The sequence below is a fragment of the Myotis nattereri genome (assembly GCF_964212035.1).
Source record: "Myotis nattereri genome assembly, chromosome: 3".
NCBI classification, from domain to species: domain Eukaryota; kingdom Metazoa; phylum Chordata; class Mammalia; order Chiroptera; family Vespertilionidae; genus Myotis; species Myotis nattereri.
Genome location: NC_138077.1, coordinates 119832495 through 119857889, shown reverse-complemented (window position 1 = coordinate 119857889; position 25395 = coordinate 119832495). Strand labels below are relative to the sequence as shown.

Below are 25395 nucleotides of genomic sequence, written 5' to 3'. Positions count from 1 at the left end.
CGCCTGGCTTCCTCTCCCTAGCAACTGGCCTCCTTGCAGTTTCTTCAGCCCAAGAGCACAACTTACTTTATGGCCAGGTGCAAACATTTTACAGTTCAACCAAATGTCTGTGAAGCATTTTCATGTGCCTCATCTCATTTAATCCTCAAAGAAGTCCTGGAGTAGGTAGATAGGAGACTCCATAGAATCCTATTTTCTTTTCATTAGCAAGACAATGGAGATTAGAAAGTTTAGAAACTTGACCTGACTGAAAAGAAGTGAGAAATGGTGGAACTTGAAAGTGACTTCAGGTTTTCTCACTGTGCAGAATATAGTCAAACACTGCTGCAGTTAAATACTTTACCCTTTGTTCTCCCTGCATGATCTACAATAGTCTGCTTCGTGTTGATATTTACTGCTGTGTTCCTGACAATTACCTGAAAGAGAAGTTGGGGTGCTTCACTGGGCTGGAAAAGTTTAGCTAAATCAGAAAGCAGGTCTAATTAAGCAATTTATATATGTAAAAGGCTAAGTTTACTCGCCCATGCGCGATGCATATAAAGCTCTCGGTGCCAATCACACACGTGTTTCGATCTGTCATTGTCAATCGTGAATTTGGTTGACACATCTATTATAGAGAAAGGGCAAATAGCAATATTAAAATATTCCTTCTAATTAATTTCCTTTCAATGTGCACAAATCTGTGCACCAGGACACTAGTTTCATTATAACATTGATAAAAAAAAAATTGATTCCTGTCTGGGGCCACTGTCTGCTTGGGATTTGCACATTCTCCCCATGGCTGCGAGGGTTTCCTCCCACACCCCAGAGCTGTGCACTTGTCTACACTGTCCCAGTCTGTGAGTGTGGGGTGCATGATGTGTCCCTCAATGAAGGGCATCCTATCCAGGGTGGGGCCTGCCTGCGCCTTAGGCTGCCAGGTTCGGCTTCTGCCACCCAGGCTCCTGAAATGGAATGAGTGGGTTGAAAATAATGATTTTATTTGTTTTTATTAATCTTTCTTAAATGTATGTATAGCTCCCAGTTATTTCAATGTTAAATATTAGCAGTGTTTGGGGTCCTTATTTAGAAGTTTAGCAATGGTTTTTTGACCATAAATATGCCATAGGAACGTAACTCTTGTTTCTAGCAATTAGCCTGTGGTAAAATTGGTTTTGTTGAATATCGTTTCTCTTAAAGTTGCAGTTTCCAAGAACCTGTCGATTGAGTGAGTACTTACCAGTCATATGTCTAGGAGATCACCAGCCACCATGACTATCTGGTCCCTAACATGTTGATACTTCCTTGGAACTTGGCTGCCCCACTTTGCCCTTTCTTATTGAAATGGCTGTTTTTGACACCTTTCTCTTGAGCAGATACCTGAGAAAGACTACAGGTTAATGATCTCTAGTGATCATTTACATGGAAGGCCAGTGCATCAGTCTTCAAACCCTCCAGAGAGCCTGTTGAGAGGAGTGGAGAGACAGCCTGAGGATTTTAGCTATCTTTTAGCATGATGTTTTTTTGCATGCATTTTTTGTATATTTCATAAATAGTCACAAATTATAATTGGCATAATTCATAGGTTAATTAAAACACTTTGTTTGAATAAAATTTCTACATGGAGATTAATTTTACAGTGGCTTATTTAATCCTTCTAAAATATTCAACTAAAAGTTCTACCTTATTTTTGTCTTTGATATTTTCTTAATAGGTATGTTTTTTACATAAATTACAGTATAAACAGTAGAAGTAGTTTATCATACATATACTTTCTAGTTATAAACTATTTTTCAGGCTTCTAAAGTACTGAAAAATGAAACCAAACAATAGCCTAACTGGTTTGGCTCAGTGGATAGAGCATCGGCCTGTGGACTGAAAGGTCCCAGGTTCAATTCCAGTCAAGGGCATGTACCTTGGTTGAAGGCACATCCCCAGTAGGAGGTGTGCAGGAGGCAGCTGATCGATGTTTCTCTCTCATTGATGTTTCTACCTCTCTATCCCTCTCCCTTCCTCTCTGTAAAAAATCAGTGAAATATATTTTTAAAAAAAACAATCATTTTCCAAACAGAAAAGTTTCACTGAATATACTGTATCTTGGATAAATCAGCTTTTATGTAGATTGCTTACAGATTTTGTAATTAACTCTAATTTGAATAGCTAGCCATGTCATTTATGATTGTTTTACATTTTACGCACTCCTGGAAAATAGGGCTGTTTCTTCTAAGTGGTCTCCTGAGCATCAGCCATACTCTGGGTGCCGGAGTCAGAGGTGGAGGGTGTGGGCTTTCTCATCAGAGGCACCTGTAGAACTTTGAGGAAAACTGGCCTGTAAGTAAAGTCACACTTCTTCAAGCTTGCAAACAAATGTAAGCATTAGGTTAGCTTTTCTGCCATAAAAGTTTGTGCAGATATAATTCATATACCATACAGTATGTCTATATGATAAAGAGTATACAGTTCAGTGATTTTTTAACTATGTTCACAGAATTGTGTAATCACCACAATCAGTTTTGGAAAATGACATCACCCCAGAAAGGAACCCCAGGCCCATTAACAGTCACTCTCTTTTCCCCCACCTACAGCATGAGACAAGCACAAGTCTGTTTTCTATCTGTATGGTTTGCATATTCTGAAAGTTTCATATAAACAGAATCATATAAGTACAGCTTTTTGTGACTGATCTCCCTCACTTAGCATAATGTTTGCAAGGTTCATCATGCTGCAGCATGGATCAGCACAGCATTTCTTTTATGGCTGCATAATATTCCATTGTATAAACATACCACATTTTATTTACCCATTCATCATCTGATGAATATTTGGATTGTTTCCACTTTGGGCTATTATGAAGAATGCCTCTGTGAACATTCATTTGCAAGTTTTTTGTGGACATATGTTTTCATATATCTTGGCTATATACCTAGGAGTGGAATTGCTAGGTCATGTGCTTACTCTGTTTCATCTTTAATTGAACTGCAGACTATTTTCAAAGTGACTGTATCATTTTACTTTCCTGCCAGCAATGCATGAGATTCCAGTTTTTCTACATCCTTCCCAGTATATGTCACTGGTATCTTTCAGATGACAGCCATCCTCATGTGTGAGAAATGTTATCTCATTCTTTTCACTTTCTTGATGGTTTCCTTTTGAATGCAGGACTTTTTTAATCTTAATGAGGTCCAATTTGTATATTTTTCCTTTATTGCTTGTACTTAGATATCATTTCTAAGAAAGCTTGCCCAACCTAACATCATAGAGATTGATTCCTGTTTTCTTCTAAGCATTTTATAATTTTGTTGCTTACATTTAGGTCTATTTTGAGTTCATTTTTGTGTTAAGGAAGGGCTCTAATTTGCATGAGAATGTCCAGTTGTCCCAGCATCACTTGTTGAAGAGACTATTCTTGGCCCATTGAATGGTCTCAGCACCCTTGTCAAAAATCAGTTGATCATAAATGCAAGAGTTCATTTCTGGGCACTCAGTCTGTATTCTGTTTATCTACATGTCTGTCCATGTACCATTGTCACACTGCCTTGATTATTGTAGCTTTGTAGTAAGTTTTGACATTAGGAGGTGTAAATTTCTCCTACTGTATTCTTTTTCAAGACTGTTTTTGTATGTTTGGAATCAACTTGTCAATTTTTGTTTTTAAAAAAAGCCATCTGTGATTTTAATAGGCATTGCATTGACTCTGTAGAGCTTTAGCTTAATTTTTGAGGTTAAAGGCAGTGTGCCTGGAAGTGCATATGTTTAAGGAAATAAGCCAGCCCACATCCTCAAATCTGTGCAGGAGGGAACAGGCCAGGAACAGTGTTTCAGACTCCCCTTCCTCTCACAGGCAGGCTAATAGGAAAATTACTGTTTAGATAGTAAACACAGATTGCTGGGAAATCCTTGTGTAGTTCGCACCTTTTACAACAAAATATCTCACTCTCTGCCTTCACTCAGTCATACTTGACTGTAAGTTAATTTTCAGTCAAAGGAAATCTTGTCATAGCCAACTTTTTTGGACTGTTTGCGAAAGTGTGCTCTTAACTAATAGTCATGGGGCGGAGGTAACCATGCGCCTGCAGTATTCTGTCAGCACTGTGTCTGTGGTGAACAGGCTGGAGACGTCGCCCTCACTACCTTCTCATATGTGATATTCGTCACAGGTCCTGATTGTCACTTTGTCCTTTCTTCCTCTTCAGGCGAGGCTTGAAATCTGTGCGCTGAGGGACACTGTGGCTGTCCACCTGACGCCTGAAAGCAGGTGAGACGCTGACAGTTCTTTCTGAGTGTTTGCTAAAAACAGAACTGTGTTACTAGTATATAAGTCCTTTGAAAAGGTAACTGGTCAGAGTGAATGCACATGATTTTGTATGTGAAAATGTTTATATTTGATTGATCAAATTTCTAGTTAAAAAGTAGACATCTATACTAAGCCACGGATTCCTAAGACTGGTTCTTTGTAGCATAATATAAAGGGAAAAAGATGTAATATAATTTTACATTTCTCATTCTGTAAGGTAAATGTTAGTCTCATAAATGATGGAACAGAGCATCACATTCTTCTTTAGAAAGGAGAAAATAAGAATTGAGTCTATTCATAGCAGGCCTTTCAGGACAGTTCAAACATTGTGATCGTCAGCACAAGAGGAAGCCTTGTGGTTTCTCTGCAAAATTCTGTAGTGGAAATTTGATGATAATTTGTAGCTGTTTTGAATGAAAGTCAGGATTTCCTATCATTAAAGTATCAGTAGGTGAACTGAAACAGCACTGACTACTTGGTTTTACAAAATTGTTTACTCGACTGGCAACATTACCCAGGAAATGCTGGGCAATGCTGTTAATGTGCATGAGAAGCCAAGTGGTAGACAAATGTTTAGGGTCTTTGTGCAATGCACATATTCCTTCATGTCCAACTTGATAACATGGCTTTTGCCATCATTCTTACTGCCATCGTTACAACGGAAAGACCTCTAAAGTTGTTTTCCTGACACAGTTAGCTTCTTTTTCCTGTTCATCATGGCCAACTAGAGCCATTTCTAGATGACTCCCATGTTATTTAACCACACCTTTTCCCAGTCATTGTTTTTTTTTTAACACTAAGTACTAAATAACAGATGATAGAAAGCATTCGTTCCATATTTGATGTGTATGCATGCCTTCTGTAAGTACCTATGTAACTCAACCCTTCATAGCCCAGGTTCCTCGTTATAAAAGGAAGATAATAATACTTTATAGGCAAAGTTTTGGAGAAATTAAATGAGACAATATGTCAAGTCACCTTCTAAACTTTCAGTGCACTACAAATAATAGGTTGTATCTTCATCATCATCATTATTGTCATAATGTAAAAATAAAGAATAGTAGCATCATATGTATGATTAATGGAAAAAAGACAGGAAATAGGATGATTATGGAGATGTGCAGAGACTCCCTTGATGTCAGGAGAGAGGAGAGCTGGTTTCATATTGTGAGGTTGCTGAGTGTGCCCACAGCTAGGCTGTCCCTGTACCCATACCCTGCCCCACCAGGAACAACTGAAGGGATCAAGTGCCAGTTTTTATGACTGTGTTGGGACTGTGCAATCACTCTATATATTGCTAGGATACCTGTCCCTAGTTTGGGAAATTCTGCTCAGAAGTTCTTTCCTGGTATATTGAGGATGTTTTTATAATACAAAATCAGAGACCACTTTAAAGTCATGAATAATTACATTTATTTATTCACCTTTCTCTTAGTGAAAAGTAGAGCATTGGCCCACACACCAAAGGGTCATGGGTTCAAATTCAGTCAAGGCCATGTATCTCAGTTACAGGTTCGAACCCCAGCCCCGGTCAGGGTTCATGCAGGAGGCAACGAATCCATGTGTCTCTCTCACATGGATGTCCTTCTCTCTCTTTCTCTCTCTTCCCCTCTCTCTCTCCCTATCTTCCTCCTTCCCTCCCTCCTTCCTTCCATCTCCCTTCCTCCTCCCTCCCACTCTCTCTAAAAATCAATGGAAAAAATATCATTGAGTCAGGATTAACAAATAAATAAATTCACTTTTCTTTTTCATGAAATGAAATAATGATAACAAATATATATATATATATATATATATATATATATATACATACATCTCTCCATTATCGTAAAAATTTTAAACATAATAATAGCTAAATTCTATTTTTAAAAAAACTGTTCAGTCATTATAAGATATTGGCTGTAAATCTGACCTAGACACATCGATACTATAAATGCCCCCATTTGTGTAATCTTCACAGGATCCTATTTCTACTTAGTTTTCCTTCCTTTCTGACCAGTTGCTTTATCTAGAGTTCAGTTTTGTTTTGAAATAAAGACTTTTCTGAAAAAGTAAATGTCCTCATTTAACTTTCACCAACCAAATTGAATAGCATCCTTTTATAAAATTCCATTTTTCCTTTAGTTTTTCAAGTTCTGTTTCATTTCCTAAACAAGTTTTTGACCCTGCTCCTGCAAAGCCTCTGGAACTAGACCTTCACTTTTGCTTTTTCTGTTGTTTTTCACTTGTGCTTTTTCTCACATACCTACATGCTTCCCTGTTCACACTAGTTTCTTCATGTTTAAGAGGTCCTAATGGTGCTCTCATCCCCAAGAGAAACGGCAGTGTTTCAGCTCCGTGTTGCTGCTTGTGTTCCAGGTCCAGTTTTAAGCAGGCTCTGGAAGCGCTGCCCCAGCTTTCCAGCGGAGCAGACAGAAAGTAAGTGCTCTGTGCTTTCCTGGGAGCCAGGCAGACATGCTGAGCGCAGTGCGGCTGCCTGAAAGTACTCTTTCTAAAACAATGACTTGGATTTAAGGAAGAGCAGTATTTAGTAGCCCTTCGTAGTATGCATCATGCTAGCTGTGCCTTGCTGGTCTCCCAGTGGCAGAATATGGAAAAACCCTTCTTCTGGCTTTATGGCAATTTAGAAATTAGTTATTTTCTTGGTTTAAGTGACTAGTATAGAAAACGTCATAAGAAAGTTTTTTTCGACTCAGTCAATTATATCTCTCTTAAATGTTGAAGAAGATACTACTTAGAAATTAAAAGAGAGGACAGCGTAGTAAAATGCAGGGCCCAATGATTTGTACTCTGCATATATAAAGTATTAAGAGAGAATAGATTTGTAAATATGATATAATGAAGTTAGATATGTTTCACTAGTGCTATGTTGATTGTCTCAGTCTGAATTTAAACTTTGTTACTCATGTAACAGGAAATTCTGACCTGAGACAAAAATCTAGGCCAGGTCAATTTCATAAATGCCCAGCCTACCCTCAGCTGAGGCAGTGGAAACATTGTAGATCTTTGGTCCTCCAAGGTAACTGAAGTCCACCCACCTTTGCATTTGGCTGATCAACCCCTAAACAAATATTTATGGGGGTGATCAACTACATGATCCCTGGCATCTAACACAGGTGATGTTGTGCAAACTTAAAGGGCAGAGAGAATGCACGGGGTTGGCTGACAGTAGGAGTGTCATGGGGACATGTGGACTGGGCAGGAAGAGTCGGCAGCAGACCAGTTCTTTTGCTTGTATGTTCCTGTGTATGTTCCTGAATGGGCAAGTGATGGCTGTGCAGTGTTCACACCTACAACCCTTTCTGCCAGTTTTTTACTTCCTTTTTCTCACACTAATTCTCAAGCTCTATCTGAATTTATGACAAACTGTGTTCATTTATTTAAAATAAATATGATAAAAGATTAAAACAATTACCATTATTTTTAACATATAGAACATGGCTCCAAAGGCTAGTGCTTTTTGCAGGGAGTCAAGAAGAACAGTCACCCTGTTATAGTCCTGGGTGGACTGTGTTCTAGATCTGTTGGTACAGTGTCCTAATACTGAGCATTGTCAACCCCTGAAATAATCTCTGGATCCCAGTAGCAGTAAGCCCACTTCTTGGTTGCTTCATCTGAACCAGATGAATCTCAGATCCCTTCTGGACTTAAAATTACATGGACAAATCAGATCAATTAAGAAAACAAAGTGACTTGTAAAGCAGTAGAATGACTTGCCCAGTGGACTTAGAAGTAAACCTGATTCCTCTGGCTTTAGTTCACCACTTGCCAATATTTGTTAAAGACAAAAATACAAAAATAAGAGGAACAGAGACTAGACAAATTATTGCTCCAGGGTGGGGGTAAAGGGAAAGGTGACTAAAAGGGGCAGCACGAGAGAACTTGGAGAAGGATGGACCTGTTCTGCCTCTGGTTTTGGGAATTGTTAGTCTGCTAAGTGTTTAGCAGCATTCATAGAACTGTGTGCCAACAAGACTACATTTTAATTTTTGAAAAGTGAATGAAGAAAATGTACAGGTGCAAACAATCCGTTTTAGGGAGGACTCTAATCTTGGGGAAGGGCACAGGAGAGATTTTTATATATAAACATAATTAAGTATCTTCCTTTTTACTCCTTTGATTGACTGATTTCATTACTGAGTTGAATCCATCGATAAATCATACAGTTGGCTCCCGTGCGTGTTTTCTTATGTTGCTGGGCAAGCTTCCTTCTGTCAGCTGTAAATAGTCTCTGCTCCTGCAGGTTACTGGAAGAGCTGCTGAACAAGTTCAAGAGCAGTATGCACCTGCAACTCACCTGTTTCCAAGCTGCTTCTTCAGCCTTGATGAAAACATAAATGCCTCCAAAGTAAGGGTCATCCAAAGATAACAAGTGATGAAGTTATTCTCTTTAAGTGCCCTAAAGGTATTTGTATATAAAGCATTACATTTGCAGTTTTTCTCCTTTATTCTCTCTCCTGAATTAGTAGCTTAGAAAGATGTTGGTATATGTTTTATTTCAACCAAAATACCCTTGTTTGAAATGCCAAGCTTATTAAGAAATACACAGCTTTAGGCTTTTGGCTCAGAGGAGGCTCAGATGCAACTTTCTTTGGTCGTCCCGAATCCGGGTTCATCCGACACCAGCTGCCTCCACCATTCCGCCGAAGTTCAAGTCAAACTTGTATACCTGTGGTGCACCGGTGGGGAAGTGGGTGCCACATCTGCTCTGAGCCTGTCTCCAAAAAAGGTTGGTGATGACGTCACCAAAGCAACCAGTGATTGGAAGGGTCTGAGAATTACAGTGAAACTGACCATTCAGAACAGACACGCCCAGATTGAGGTAGTGCCTTCCGCCTCTTCCCTGATCTTCAAAGTTTTCAAAGAACCGCCAAGAGACAGAAAGAAGCAAAAAAACATTAACCACAGTCGAAATATCACTTTTGATGAGATTGTCAGCATTGCCCGACAGATGCGGCACCGATCTGTAGCTAGAGAACTTTCTGAAACCATTAAAGAGATCCTGGGGACTGCCCAGTCTGTGGACTACAATGTTGATGGCCGCCACCCTGATGATATCATAGATGATATCAACAGTGGTGCAGTGTAATGTCGAGCTAGTTAAGAACTACATATTTAAATTAAAGATTATTTGATAACCAAAAAAAAAAGAAAGAAATACACAGAATATTGTCTCTCTTAGGCATGTTAACCATTGTAACCAATAAAGAATGTCTTCAATGGAATATGTAATTTAGTTGACATTTTTTCCCTAAACATCTTTACTCAACATTTTCATTAGCTATATAACTTTTTATAGGTCTAATGTTAACACTCAGAATAAATATTTAAATTCCAGTTTACCTTCTGTTTGTCTAAGCATCATCGGGAAGCTTTTGGCAGGTGTTCTGCTAATTATCTCCTTGATTAGGGTTCACCGTATGCTAGGCACTGTGCTAAATCATCTCACAGCACTTCCGGCAGGCTTTTGAGGACACTGCACTGGTGGTATTTTGTTTATGTCACAGATGAGGTGATTAAGGCTTAGAGAGCAGTTGGTGGCTTCTCTAACACTCAGAGTTGTCCGGTTCATGCTCTTTAATTTCCCCACAGCCAGCTCTTCCCGCTGGCTCTCCACCAGTGACTGTGGCTCAAGGAAGCACTCGAACGTGAGAGGGTAATAAAATATAAGTAAAATAGGAACAAGTAAGTCCTTTCGTAGCTCAGAGGATGGAGGGTAGGCACATAAAATCCCCATACCCAAATGAGGTAGTTCAAGGATTACTGTTCCAACAAGTCAAGGGCAGTTCTTGGAAGAAAGGGGAATTTTAAGAGCATTTGAGCTACAGAAGAAGTTAATGGTTAAGAGGAAACGGCTGAATACAGTGTAAGAATTCTGAGAGATTTGGAGCAAATTTACATAGAGGTAGCCAAGAAAAAAATTGAAGTTAGGTAAAGGTGTTTGCTTTCACATCCAGGTAGCATTGGGGTTTAGCACATCCACATCCATGTGGTCAACCTTGCTACTGACAGTTGGCACAGTGGGCCTCGTCATCAGTGCTGAGGAAGCACTAGGAGCAGTTTGGCTTTACTACGACTTTCTGTATCCGTGTACATGAGAGTGGCATGCTCTGGAAATGACTCCAGCATCACAAACAGCACAGTTGCTGCAGCCCCTCCCTGCAGCATCCTCCTGTTTGTCAGCCTTGGTACAGGCTTCCTAAATAGGGATGGAGGGAAAAGACTACATTTCAATTCTAGACTTGGTAAAAGATGGCCTTGTGTGTTTCTGTTTGGATTATGTTGTGTGGGATGTTTTTATTATGAGTTGCATAAGGATATTATAATGTGTTTTCCAAAAATTATCATAAATCAGCAGCTTTTAAATAAAGGTTAGGTTTCTAAAATAAGTAAAGTTAACTGTATTTTATTTAATACTAGAGGCCCGGTGCACAAAAATTTGTGCACTTGGGGGGGGGTCCCTCAGCCCAGCCTGTGCCCTCTCACAGTCTGGGACCCCTCGGGAGATAACGACCTGCTGGCTTAGGCCTGCTCCCGGTTGGCAGAGGGCAGGCCCAATCCCTAGGTGCAGCCCCTGGTAGGGCTCAGAGCAGGGACGATTGGGGAGTTGGGGCGCCGCCCCCTGTCATGCACAGAGCAGGACGGATTGGGAGGTTGCGATGCCACCCTCAGTCACGCTCAGGGTAGGGCTGATTGGGGGGTTGGGGCACCGCCCCCTGTCACACTCAAGGCAGGGTCCATGGGGAGGTTGCGGCGCCACCCCCTGTCACGCACAGAGCAGGGCCCATCAGGGGGGTTGTGGCTCCGTACCCTGTCATGCACAGAGTAGGGCTGATAGGGGAGTTGGGGCACCGCCCCCTGTCACACACAGAGCAGGGCCGATCGGGGGGTTGGGGAGCCGCACCCTGTCACACAGCTGCAGGGTGATCAAGGGGTTGGGGAGCTCACCCCTATCAGGCACAGAGCAGGGCCAATCAGGGGGTTGGGGCGCCTTCCCCTGTCAGGAACAGAGCAGGGCAGATAGGGAGGTTGTGGCTCCACCCCCTGTCACACACAGAGCCACAGGGCAATCAGGGGGTTTGGGCGCTGCCCCCTGTCACACTGATCCTGGTGCTGGGAGACATATTACCCTTTTACTATATAGGATAGAGGCCTGGTGCACGTGTGGGGGCCGGCTCGTTTGCCCTGAGGGGTGTCCTGGATCAGGGTGGGGGTCCCCACTGGGGTGCCTGGCCAGCCTGGATGAGGGGATGATGGCTGTTTGCAGCTGGTCACACACCCTTCAGGGTGGGGGTCCCCACTGGGGTGCCTGGCCAGTCTGGGTGAGGGGCTGAGGGCTGTTTTCAGGCTGGGACTGAAGCTCCCAACTGCTCCTTTTTTTCTTTTTTTTTCTTTTTTTTTATTCTGGGCCAGCTTTAGCTCTGAGGCTCCAGCTCTTAGGCATCCGCTGCTGAAAGTAGGTATCTGGTTTGTTTAGGTTCTATAATCGAAACTCTGTATCAACTCCAGCTCTGAGATCCCGGTGGGCTGAAAGCTGGTTTCTGGGGTTTTGTTTAGCGTCTATATTTGTTACAATGTTTTTTAAACTGCAGGCTCAGAGGCCTGCAGCGGCAGGTGGGGAACGTTGGTTTCCTCCGTCACTGAAGCAAGCAAGCCTCATGTTAGTTTCAAGCTGCCTGGCTGCCGGCCACCATCTTGGCTGGAAGTTAATTTGCATATCTCACTGATTAGCCAATGGGAAGGGTAGCGGTCATACGCCAATTACCATGTTTCTCTTTTATTAGATAGGATATGCTTAAAAATTGTGCTTTATTATAGATTGAAACTTACATACATTTTTGTCATTAAACATTACCTAGCACTAGTATCATAAAGGTTTTCATATGGATTTATAAACTGCTCTGAAAATAGAAAGGATATACTGATACTTGACACACATACTTGAATTAAAACAACAATTGTAATGATTTTAGTCACTTTAAATGTGGATTACATCTTTTTATATAGTGGAGTTATCATGTTTTTTGTGTACTGATGCCATCTCATTTTCTCTTCACCCACATTTTACACTTAGTTTTATTGCATGTATCACTGGAAAGCCTGTTTGTACCTGGCTAGGTTATCCCATATAACAAAGACCTAATATTCTAATCAGACCAAACCGAACAACCTTCTGTTCGACTGTCTAGACGACCTTCCAGACGAAGCCAGGGCTGGCCGAGGCTGAGAGGGCCGGCTGAGGCAGCTGGAGCTGCGAGGGCCAAGCCCCTCGCATGAATTTGGTGCATCAGGCCTCTAGTAAACACATAACAATGAATATTTTACACACAGGAACTGGGTTCTTTGGGTTACCTTCTGTAATTTGGCTAATGAAAGCCAATAGGATTTCAAAATACCTTTCTCCTTTCTAGACCAGACCCATCAACTCTTGGGCAAAGTTAGCCCTGGAGCTGGTCGCTCCATCTTCATCACCATGAGTGGCACTGTGATTGTGTTGCACTGATCATTGTTGATACTGTTGTGATTGTTATTTTGATCATATTTTTTAATATTCCTGTTTCACCTGCCTACAAACCCTTTAGCTAAGCACTGATCCCCGAGAGCCAGTACCACTATCTGAACTTAATTGCCAAAGAAGGCTAACAGAGGACTCATCACAGAGGGAGAAGGAGAACCAAGGAAGAATGGGATCATAGGGTCACAAAAATCAAGGGAAGAACAAGAATCACAGTCAGAAGAAAGAATCAGATGTTGTCAGAGTTAAATATTACAGATGTGTCCAAAGAATGAGTCCTGAGAAGTGTTTGCTAGACTTGGCATTTAGAAAGTCATAAATGACTGGAAAGTGGTAAGGAAGAAACCAGAGAAACTTCACACTTTGGACTGGTTCTCTTGACTCACTGCAGGGGCTGCCAAGAGAGCTGTCTTTTCCTTGAAGAAAGTATTTTGGCCTCAGCACAGCAGTGATTCTCCTGATGGTCAGACTTTAAGGCTCTTCCTCAGCTTCTTGCTATTTTTAAATTATCTTCCTGGGTATCTGGTCAATTCCTGTTGCCCCTGCCTCTTTGTCTGTTGGAATGACTTATAAATATTTATATCCACCCCTTTCTTTTTTCTAAAGTCTTCCCTTTCAAAATGCTTCTTAAATGTATCTAGTTAAATGACGGGCTGCTGAAATCAGGCCTCACCTGGATGTGTATCCAATGTCAGATGACCATGGAGTTGTTTTCTGTTCCATGTTCCTAGTGCCCTGCTCTCAGCTGATCCCAGAAGCCCTTCCATGAAGTACCATGTGCGGCAGCCAGTAGCCGTTGGCCTGCCTCATTTTGGCTACTGCAGGTTCTAGCCAAGCAGCTGTCACCAAGTAAACCCTCAGGGAATATTTGTTGATTGTTACATAGTAGCAAATGTGTCACATTACCTTTTATATTTTTTAATTAAATATACACTGAGTGGCTGATTATTATGACAACCTGACGTTTGTAGGCAAATTAGCTATGATTTCCCGCTGAAGTTGCTAGAGGGCCAGACCATTATAAATGTCTGAATAGCACAACATACCTAATTATTGTTGCTGATCAAGTTCATCCTATCATGTTGATGGCGTATCCCAATGGAGATGGCTTTTTCCAACAAGACAATGCACCATGCCATGGTGCTCGTATTGTGCAGGAGTGCTTTCAAGAACATGAGGGAGACTTTACCTTGCTTAGGTGGCCCCCACAATCACCAGATCTCAATCCAATTGAGCATTTGTGGGACGAAGTTAAAAGCGCCATCAGGCAGCTGGTTCCACAACCATCAAATCGCACAGAACTGGACAGTGCTATTCATCAGGCATGGTGTCAGATTCTTCGCATCACCTTTCAACATCTCGTGGAGTCAATGCCAAGAAGAATCGCTGCAGTATTGAAGGCAAAAGGTGGCCCAAGGAAGTACTGATGGGGTGGTCATAATAATCTGGCCACTCAGTGTATACTTTTCAGAGCTTTCAGAGAGCTGGCTGTTCAGTAGCAGTCTCTATAGCTCCCTCCCCCTTTGCCTGTTCCCTAAAGCCCTCTACTCTCAATTCTTTTAGCCATTCTGATTATTTTGACACTGACGTCAATGTTTCTATCTTAACAGGTTCATATGGCTCCTTTTTAGTTCTTCAGCTTTAGTCACAGATGAGAACTCAGCTTTGTCATTGCCTCTATCACACACCCACATTTCTCTTAACCTTTTATTTTGGTTTGATCACAATTCAGTGTTCAAGTTATGCCTGTGTAAATGCCATTCAGTGCTAAAGCAAGTATATACTAAGATCCTTTTGCTATTGTACTGTTTGTATTTTCTATGCATTCTATGTACTTTTCACTCATCCCAGACCTTCCTCCAACCAGGTTATGTAAATGTCCTTGCACTATGTTCAAATACTATGTTCATCAAGTTTATTTTGAACAGCCTTACCCACAGCCTCCTCTAGTTTGGACTGGGTATTCTGTAGGTCAGCCTCACACTTGTCATCTTGGGATCTCCCATCAATATTATCATCCTGGAAATTTTCTTCTGCCTGCTTCTCTTCTGTGTTGGACCATCCATCTGCTTTTGTGTCTCATGCTGTCCTCGTTCTTGGTTTGCTCCCTCATTGATAAAACTCAATCTCTGGTAACTTTCTGAGAAAAAAAGTATATGGGAGGTAAAATTTTTGAGACCTTGAATATATGATGAAAATATTTATGATTGTTGGGCTGGATATAGAATTCTAGATTGGAAATCATTTTTCCTCAGAATTTGCACTGTTTCTCAAGCCTTTGCACTGTTCTCCAGTGTCTATCTGTCTCTGCTTATACAACCTTCTCTTTTTCCTAGTTTTCTGAAAGTTCATAATGTTCTAAGTGTGATGCCCTTATACTCCTAATGGTGAGTCTAATGTTTTTAGATTCTGGGAGTTCTTTTTTGTATTATTTCTTTTACTCCCTCTCCCTCCTATCCTGGTCCTTTATAAAAATATTTTTCCTCTTGTTTTATCTCTTTTATTTTTATTATACTTTCTGAGAAATTTCTCATATTTATCATACAACCTTTCTATTGAGTTTTCATTTCTGCTATGTTATATGTTTTTTTTAATTTATAGGAAGATTTTTCTCTGACTGTATATTTTTTAATATGTTTTTATTGATTTTAGAGAGGAAGGAAGAGGGAAAGATAGAAAAACCTAAGTGATGAAAGAGAATCATTGACCTGCTGCCTCCTGCATGCCCCACACTGGGGATTGAGCCTGCAACCCAGGCATGTCCACTGACCGGGAATTGAACCATGGTTCATAGGTCAACACTTAACCACTGAGCCATGCTGGCCAGGCTGAATATTCTTTTTTATAGAGTTTTGTTTATTTCTTATTTCTCTAAGAATAAGAATACTCTTTTAGAAGTTTTCTTCTTTCCATATAGTCTCCAATTTATTTTATTCTTTTGTCTTACATATTAGAACAAATGTCATAAGCTTTCTTCAAATTTCTATCCAGTTTTGGATACCTAATCATATTTAGCAGCAGTAGAGCACTGAAAAGCTGAATAGGATTGTATGCTCCATGCAGTAGATGGGTCTTACCAATTGAGCGTCAATCAGAGTGGTATGTATGGGCCTTTTCATTGGGGAAACATTATAATTAGGTCATTTGGGGGGCCTGGTAAGATTTCCCAGAGAGGGTTCTTTTGATCTTATGCCTTCTGGAAGGAAGAAGAGGCAGAAGGCTTGGACGATCATTTTTGTCAGGGCTCACAGCTGGATCTGATATCCCATGATCTGCATTTACCTTCTATGGAGAATAAAGCTGTAGTCTTCTGCTGGAGTGGGAAGATGGAAGGCATTGCCCAGCCCTGTGGAAGGAAGAAACCTGGGGACATCTGGCTATTTCTTAAACAGCCTTTAAACTAATCATTTGGTTTTAACTTTATCCCCGCTTTCAGAAGTTTCCTTACCACTCATTCTTGAGCGTTTTAGGATTTTTGCAGTACAAAGTAGATTGCAGCTTTCTTTTACATACAGTACTGCCAATTTAGGTTCTGATGTTTTTAGATCTGCTAATTAAATTAGTTTCCACTTACTCATACACTTGGTTTCTAGCTATGTTTTACTCTCCTATTCCTTTTTCTTTGTGAAGTTATGCTTTTTATATATATTTAACCATTTATATAACTACATGTAGTTATATATACTACTCTATGCAGTGTATTTGCTGCACATATATAGATATATACAGTATATATACTGTATGTTGTGTGTATGTGCATGCATACACACACACACACACACACACACACACACACACACAAACTGCACTGTCATTTTTATAGTTTTGGATAGACCTAAGCTTAATGTGTGGTTTCAGTCTGTCCTCTATAACAGAAAGTTCAGATTAACTTTTGTTTGTTTTATTTTATCATAATAAACCAAACTGTTTACATGTGTATTGTCTTAAGTTTTGTTGCTTAGATATGATTGTTTGCTGTAACTTTTAAAGATTGAAGGGAATCTTAAGTGGAGGTAAGCTGTGGGCCTTCTATTCTGATGACCCTACTCCCTGTCCTTGGATGCTAAAGGTACCAAATGAGGATTAGATAAAGAAAATAACTTTTATTCCACAATTAGGAACAACTTGTACAATACACCAATGATGTATTCTTCCTGGGAAAGGTGAAAATTGGATGTCTAGATCTCTTAATTTATAGGAAATATACACGTTATTGAAGACCATTACAATGGATAGTCGGCAAAATATATATTGCACAAAACTCTAAAGCAAACAACCCCATTTCTTCAGCAAAGAAATTTCAAACAAAATTTAAAAGAAAGAGGGAGAGTCCAGAGGATATCCTCTATAATAAAATATACTTCAGGTATTTATCAGTTAAGTTCATTGTATAAATATTATTTGAATTGAGCCAACAATTATTTTTGTAAATTAAATAATTGTAAAAATGTAAACACAATTCTAACAATATTTAAACATTATTGACAGTAAAGAATTATATGTGGTTATGACTTTTTAAAGTCATTATCTTTTAACTCTTTGTAAATGACATAACACGTTATATAAGATGTCACTATAAAGCTACAGTAACCATAAGAGTGGCATTGCCAAAAAAAAAATAGATGAATAGATCAATGGAACAGATTACATAACCCAAAAACCCATACAAATACAGTTAACTGATCTTTGAAGGAGCAAAGGTAATACAATGGACAAAAGATAGTCTTTTCAACAAATGGTGCTAGAACAAATGGACAGCCACATGCAAAAAAATAAGTACAGACACAGATCTTACACCTTTCCCAAAAGTTAACTCAAAATAAATCATAGACCTAAATATAAAATGCAAAACTATAAAACTAGTAATATAAGAGAAAATCTAGATGATGTTGGGTTTAGTGATAACTTTTTAGATACAACATTTCTTTATAATTACCAAAATTTTGAAACAACCAAGATGCCTTTCAGTATGTGAATGGATAAATAAAATAATATGTGGTATATCACAGGGAATGGCTGACAGTTTTCTAAGTCTAATGAAAGACAAGTTTATATATTCAAGATACTCAACAAACAGCAAAAAAGGATAAACACACTGAAGCAAACTGTTACAACAAAGCTAAAGATCAAATCTAGTAAGCAGCAGTAGAAAAGCAACATATTACATATAGGGCAGTAGTCGGCAAACTGCGGCTCGCAAGCCACATGCGGCTCTTTGGCCCCTTGAGTGTGGCTCTTCCACAAGATACCAACTTCTGCACATGGGCCACGAAGTTTTAATCGCACTGCACGTGCGCACCCGCATGTGGTATTTTGTGGAAGAGCCACATTCAAGGGGCCAAAGAGCCACATGTGGCTCACGAGCCGCAGTTTGCCAACCACTGATATAGGGGAACAGCATTTGAATTCACTTCTGTTCTGACTTGGCATCAGAAATTAGAGGCCAGAAGAGAATGAAATAACCATGTTTGAATAATAGAAGAAGAAAAACCTGTCAACCCGCAAGTTTATATCAAGTGAAAATATTCTTTCAGAATGCAAGCAAAATAAAGATATTTTCAAATAAAACTATTTGTGGCAAGATGTGCATTATAAAAAAAAGGTACTACAGTATGTTTTTCAAACGAAAGAAATCATATGGAACTACAGGTCCTCAGAAAGCAATGAAAAGCATCAGTGATGGTAAATGGCTGGGTAAATACAAATTCTTTTTTTCTTAAAAATTTTGTTATCTAAATGACATAGAATACATGACTGTTTAGGTCAAGAATTACATCATTGTCCTGTGGGCTTATAACATATATAGATGTAACATGAAGAGGGGAAATACAAGATTTCTACATTTATATGCAATAATATATTAACTGCAAATGGACTGTGAAAAGTTGGTATATATTGTAACTCCATAACAATCACTAAAACAGTAATGTATAGAAGTGTAGCTAATAAGATAACTGAATTTTTAAAATATTCAAATATTTAAAATGCATGAAAGGAAGAAGAGAAAATAGAACAAATAGACAAATAATCAAATTACATACTCAGATACAACTATAGCAAAATTTCATTAAACATTAATGATTAAACTTTTCAGTGAAAGGCAGAGGTGGTCAGAATGGATAAAGAAGCATGACCCAACTATATACAAAGAGGTGAACATTATAAGGACAGAAAAGATGTGCATTATAAAAAAATTTATATGTAAATTCATAAATTGGTTAAAACTAACTGGATGGGAAACATATACCATGCAGACAGTGGGCTGGAGTGAGTATATTAATATGAAATAAAGATTTGAAGACAAAAATAATGTCATTAGAGATGAAGAACTTTTCATAATTTTAAAATGGTCAGTCAGACAGCAATCATACCTGTGTCTGGCCTAATAGCAAAACATTAAATGTAGAATACTAAAATACATGAAGCAAAAGTTGACAGAATTAAAAGGAGAAATAGGCAATTCCATCAATGTTGTCTTTGGAGAGTTAACCTCAGCAATTGATAAACAACTGGACAAAAAATCAGCAAAGGCAGAGTCTAAACAATACAACTAGCTTGACCTGATTAATATTTATAAAACACTAAACAGCCTAGTCGGCATGGTTCAGTGGTTGAGCATCGACCTATGAACCAGGAGGTCACAGTTCAATTCCCAGTCAAGGCACATACCTGGATTATGGGCTCTAACCACAGTGTGGGTCATGAAGGAAGCTGCCAATCAGTGATTTTTCTATCGCTCCTTCCTCTCTGAAATCAATAAAAATATATCCTATATAATAAAGCCCAGCCACCAAACGGCGGAACAACTGGAACGACTGCAGCCTCTCACCCCAGCTGGCCCTGCCCCCCAGTTGGCCCCATTGGGATGGGCCGGCTGGCCCCCCACCAGTGCATGAATTCGTGCACTGGGCCTCTAGTTTAAAAATAAAGCACTAAACTACTGTACAAAACATACTCTCTAAGTTGCATGGTACATTCACCAGGATAAACCATACTCTGAACTATAAAACATCTCAAAAACATAAAAATAAGTCATACAGAGTTTGCCCTCTGACCACAGTGGAATTAAGTTAGAAATCAATAACAAAATATTTAGGAAAACCCTAAGTATTTGGAAATTAAACTACAAACTTTTTTTTTTTTTTTTTTAAGATAAAACACAAGTCAAATTTATTAGAGTTGCCCACAGTCAGCAATGGTGATCTTCTTGCTGGTCTTGCCATTCTTGGACCCATAGCGCTCCATGGCTGTCACAATATCCATGCCTTCCTTCACCTGGCCAAAGACCACATGCTTGCCATCCAACCACTCAGTCTTGGCAGTGCAGATGAAAAACTGGGAGCCGTTTGTGTTCGGTCCAGCATTTGCCATGGACAAGATGCCAGGACCTGTATGTTTCAGGACAAAGTTCTCATCCTCAAATTTCTCCCCATAGATGGACTTGCCGCCTGTGCCATTGTGGCGTGTGAAGTCACCACCCTGGCACATAAATCCCGGAATAATTCTGTGAAAGCAGGAACCTTTATAACCAAATCCCTTCTCCCCGGTGGTCAGAGCACGGAAGTTTTCTGCCGTCTTTGGAACCTTGTCTGCAAACAGCTCGAAGGAGACGCGGCCCAGGGGCTCGCCGTCGGCGGCGATGTCGAAGTACACGGTGGGGTTCACCATGGCTAGTCTCGGACGGCTTCGGGGCGGCAGCGTCTGCAAAGCCTACAAACTTTTTTTAAAAAAAACTACAAACTTCTAAGTAACCCATGAGTAAGGAAGAAATCACCAGGGAAATGAGAAAATTTCTAAAACTGAATGAAAACTGTAGACCCTGAGATACCCCCAAGAAGGGCTTCTGGTGGCTAAAGCTCAAAGTTAAAAAAACAAAAAAACAAAAAAAAACAAAGGAGCCTAGCAACCATTCCTAAATGAGCTTTCATGCAAGCCACCCTTAAGGGAGAAGCCTACAACTGAACTGCCTGCCTTCTGCAGTTATCTGCAGCCTGTGTTCCTGCATCTGAGCCAGGCCTTATAAGAAGTTCCTGGAATCCTATTTCAACCAACAGGACTGAGACTTTTCTTATCAAATCAGACAGCCTGAATGGGAAAAGATATTCATCAATGGTACATCTGATAAGGGATTAATATTCAAAGAACTCATACAACTTAATCCAATTAAAAAGTAGGCAGAGGTCCCTAGCTGGTTTGGCTCAGGCCTGTGGACTGAAAGGTCCTGGGTTTGATTCCCATCCAGGGCACATGCCCGGTTGCAGGCTCGATCCCTAGTAGGGGGTGTGCGGGAGGCAGCCAATTGATGGTTCTCTCTCATCATTGATGTTTCTCTCTCGCTCTCTCTTCCTCTCCCTCTCTGAAATAAATAAAAATTTTTTTTTTAAAGTAGAGGGCCTGAATAGGCATTTCTTCAAAGATGGCCAACAGACATATGAAAAGATGCTCAATGTTGCTAATTAGAGAAATGCATATTAAAACCACAATGAGATACCACCTTACACCTGTCAGAATGGCTATCATCAATAAGTCAACAAAACATACGTTGGTGAGGATAGGGAAAAAGGGGAACCATTGTGCACTGTTGGTGCCTAAGCCGTCAGTCGGACATCCTTAGCACTGCCGTGGAGGCGGAAGAGACTCCCATTACTGCCACTGCACTCGCCAGTCGTGAGCCCGGCTTCTGGCTGAGCAGCGCTCCCCTTGTGGGAGCACACTGGCCACCAAGGGGTAGCTCCTGAGTTGAACATCTGCCCCCTGGTGGTAAGTGTGCATCATAGTGACCGGTCGTTCTGCCAATTGGTCGATTTGCATATTAGCCTTTTATATACTAGAGGCCCGGTGCACAAAAATTTGTGCACTCGGGAGGGAGGGGGGGTCCCTCAGCCCGGCCTGTGCCCTCTCGCAGTCTGGGACCCCTCAGGGGATGACCACCTGCTGGCTTAGGCCCACTCCCTGGGGGATTGGGCCTAAGATAGCAATCAAACATCCCTCTGGCAGCCCGGCAGCCCTCGGGGGATGTCCACTTGCCAGCAGGGAGCATACCTAAGCTGCAGTCGGACATCCTTAGCGCTGCTGAGGAGGCAGGAGAGGCTCCCACCACCACCGCTGTACTGGCAGCCATCAGCCTGGCTTGTGGCTGAGCAGAGCTCCCCCATGTGGGAGTGCACTGGCCACCAGAGGGCAGCTCCTGCATTGAGTGTCTGCCCCCTGGTGGTCAGTGTGTGTCATAGTGACCAGTCATTCCCAGTCATTCTTCTGTTGGGGTCAGTTTGCACATTACCCCTTTACTATATAGGATAGAGGCCTGGTGCACAGGTGGGGGCCGGCTGGTTTGCCCTGAAGGGTGTCCTGGATCAAGGTGGGGGTCCTGCTTGGGTGCCTGGCCAGCCTGGGTGAGGGGATGATGGCTGTTTGCAGCTGGTCACACCCTCTTCAGGGTGGGGGTCCCCACTGGGGTGCCTGGCCAGTCTGGGTGAGGGGCTGAGGGCCGTTTTCAGGCTGGCAGGTGACTGAAGCTCCCAACCTCTCCTTTTTTTCTTTTTTTTTTATTCTGGGATTTATTTACCTTCTGTGGCTGTCACTGGAACTGAGAGCTGGCTTTAGCTCTGAGGCTTGGCTCCAGCTCTGAGACCTCGGCTGCTGAAAGCAGGTATCTGGGATTTATTTACCTTCTATAATTGAAACACTGTTGCAGCTCCAGCTCTGAGGCCTGGCTGGCTGAAAGCAGGTTTCTGGGGTTTGTTTAGCTTTTATAATTGCAACATTGTTTCTTAGAGTGCAGCTCAGAGGCTGGCAACGGCAGGCAGGGAACCTTGGCTTTCTCCATCACTGGAGCAAGCAAGCCTCCTGTTCGCTTCAGCTGCCTGGCTGCCGGCCGCCATCTTGGTTGGCAGTTAATTTGCATATTGCCCTGATTAGCCAATGGGAAGCGTGTCAGAGGTACGGTTAATTACCATGTTTGTCTATTATTAGATAGGAGGACTAGAGGCCCGGTGCATGAAATTCATGCACAGGGCGGGGGGACTCCCCTCAGCCCAGCCTGCACCCTCTCCAATCCAGGACCCCTTGGGAGATGTCTGATTGCCTGTCACCCCATGCAACCTACTGTTTAGATGGCAGTCGGACATCCATCTCACAATCCTGGACTGCTGGCTCCAAATCGCTCATCTGCCTGCCTGCCTGGTCTACCCTAACTGCCCCTGCCCCTGTCAGCCTGATTGCCCCTCACTGCCTCTGTGTGCCAGCCTGATTGCCCCTAACTGCCCCCCCTGCTGGCCTGGTTACCCCTTACTGTCCCCCTGCCAGCCTGGTTGTCCCCAACTACCCCCCCTGCCAGCCAGGTCGCTGCCAACTACCCCCTCCCTGCAGGCCTAGTCGCTCCTAACTGTCCCCTCCCCCGCCGGCCTGGTCACCCTTTACTGCCCCCCCTGCCAGCCTAATTGCCCCCAACGGCACCCCACCCCCTCCGGCCTGGTTGCCCCTAACTGGCCCCCCCTCGCCAGCCTGGTCACCTCTTACCCCCCTGCTGGCCTGGTCGCCCCTAACTGCCCCCACCTGCCAGCCTGGTCGCCCCTCATGCCTCCCCCCAACCCCCACCAGCCTGGTCACCCCACGCAGCCTGATGTTCAGTTGTTTGGTCGGCCCTCACTAACCCCCCTGCCAGTCTGGTCGCCCCACGCAGCCTGCTGTTCAGTTGTTTGGTCATCCCTTACTAAACCCCCCTGCTGGCCTGGTCGTAGGCAGCCATCTTGTGAGTGTGTGATGGTCAATTTTCTTATTACCTCTTTATTATATAGGACTAGAGGCCCAGTGCATGAAATTCATGCAAGAGTAGGCCTTCGCAGCCATGGCAGCTGCCTCGATCCCTGCCTCGCAGCTGCAGTGGCTGCCTCAATCCTGCAGCTGCAGCCCTGGCTTCATCAGGAAAGTCGCCCAAAAGAACGTCCAGATGACCGTTCAGTTGATTTGCATATTATGCTTTTATTATTATAGATAAGGTTGATTAGTTTTTATTCTCTTTTAATACTCAAAGGAGAAAATACCATGGACATAGAAGTGACTTAAAAACAGTGTTCTGTATCAGGCACTAGACTGTTTGCTTGTTAAAAGTGGGTGTTTTCAAGTAGTTAGACTGCAAATCAGAGGTTAGAGGTCCCAAGCTTGATTCCTGAGGCTCTTGGACAATCATTGTCTTTGTTCTATGGGTCTTTTTCTCCATATGAGTTGTCAGCATTATTTTAAAGATTTAGTCAAATACTCAACATAGCCAAATGTGCTCTCTGCCTCAAAATAAATTCAGGTAAGACTCCTACAAAGGATCATCTCTGACTTGCACCTTAGCTCCTATTAATTAAAAAAGGTTTCTCTCTTAAAGTTTTACTGGATTTTTAAAATAACAGTTTAGAATATAGTTTTAATGTCCAGAAGTAAGCACATCATTAAAATCTTAGACTTTAAAGGGAATTAATAAATCACTCTTCCTTCTAAGTGTTATTAGACATACTCTCAAATTATATGTTCTGCAGACCAATTTCCAAGAGTTCTCACATTCAACTATACACAGGAGCTATTAAAGGGATCGTCTCTTCAGCCTGCTGACCATCATGGCCCAGGACTTGAGGCTCAGTAGGCTGCCTGGATCCGAGTCTTCTCCTGGGTGTGAATTAGGAGGTATGGGACCGAACAATAGGGAGTGATACACAGATCTGAAGGAAGAAGCATATTGATACTAAAACACCTCCAGTTTCCCAACAGGCAGCATGAGAAGCAATGCCAGAGAAGTGATGCTCATAACTAGAATTTAATCATAAGCAAACAATAAACAAGCACAACTGAGGGACAGTCTACAAAATACCCAAGTGATGTGCTTCCCTAGTGTCAAATTGTGGAAGACAAAGGCTGAGGTACTGTCTCCAGTTGGAGACAGACAGTTAAATGCGATGTGTGATCCTGCATTGAATCCTGAACCAGAAAAGACTTTAGTGAGGCAGTTGGTGGAGTTAGAATAAGATCTGTAGATTCGTAATAATACATTGTATGAATGTTAATTTCCTGTTTTGAGCATTGTACTGTGGTCATGTCAGATGCTGCTATTTAGAGAAGCTGGATGAAGAGAAGGAATATGGGAATCCTTTATACTATTTTTGAAACTTTTCTAAATCTTAAATGATTTTTAATGAAAAGTTGTGTTTTAATTAAAAAAAGATATCGAATAGAAAACTTTCAGTTCAGTGTATGTTGTTGAGTAATTTAAAAAAACTAAACTAATAGAAATAACTATGAGGGGGAAGTGAAGCACAAAAGAGTAAATAGAAAATGTAAATTAAGAAGGTAAAACTATTTTTAAATGAATTAACACAATGTCAACTATTTTCAGCTAAGATATCATCTATGTGGTGTTTTAAGATATATGTCATTTCTGGGTCCTAAAACATTAAAGACTCGTAAAGAGTGAAAACAAAAGCATACCAGTCAAAAGTAAATAAACAAACCAGGAAACTGTTGATGAAAAGAAAGCTCATGGTGCTCTTTTGGTAGCAAGTGTATTTAGGAACATAAATGGCTACTCTTAATGATATGTATAGTAATTTGCCAAGAAGATAAAATA

At 41.3% G+C, this 25395-nt stretch overlaps 3 protein-coding genes across 4 annotated transcripts in view; 2 read left to right on the top strand and 1 right to left on the bottom strand.

Moving 5' to 3' along the window:
- The window catches only part of EXOC2 (exocyst complex component 2), a 256237-nt gene extending 246628 nt beyond the window's left edge, over nt 1–9609 (top strand). For both annotated transcript variants that reach the window (XM_081086203.1, XM_081086202.1), the window contains 3 exons: nt 4173–4234; nt 6632–6691; nt 8517–9609. In XM_081086203.1, coding sequence (XP_080942329.1) covers nt 4173–4234; nt 6632–6691; nt 8517–8610 — 216 coding nt within the window. In that variant the 3' untranslated portion in view covers nt 8611–9609. The remainder of the gene's footprint in view (nt 1–4172; nt 4235–6631; nt 6692–8516) is intronic.
- LOC308515678 (large ribosomal subunit protein uL11-like) lies at nt 8853–9362 on the top strand (the record flags this gene model as incomplete). The annotated part of the gene is made up of 1 exon (XM_081086208.1): nt 8853–9362. One exon carries the CDS (start codon nt 8853–8855, stop codon nt 9360–9362), a length of 510 nt encoding a protein of 169 aa, XP_080942334.1.
- Nucleotides 9610–18293: 8684 nt separating the features above from the next.
- On the bottom strand, nt 18294–20647 carry LOC308515675 (peptidyl-prolyl cis-trans isomerase A). Its single transcript, XM_081086201.1, has one exon. The coding sequence runs from the start codon at nt 20454–20456 to the stop codon at nt 19962–19964; it is 495 nt and encodes a 164-aa protein (XP_080942327.1). The 5' UTR covers nt 20457–20647; the 3' UTR covers nt 18294–19961.
- Between the last annotated feature and the right edge of the window lie 4748 nt (nt 20648–25395).

Bases quoted from the DNA above. Each gene is read 5' to 3' on its own strand.
- LOC308515675 (XM_081086201.1), bottom strand. From the start codon at position 20,456: ATGGTGAACCCCACCGTGTACTTCGACATCGCCGCCGACGGCGAGCCC.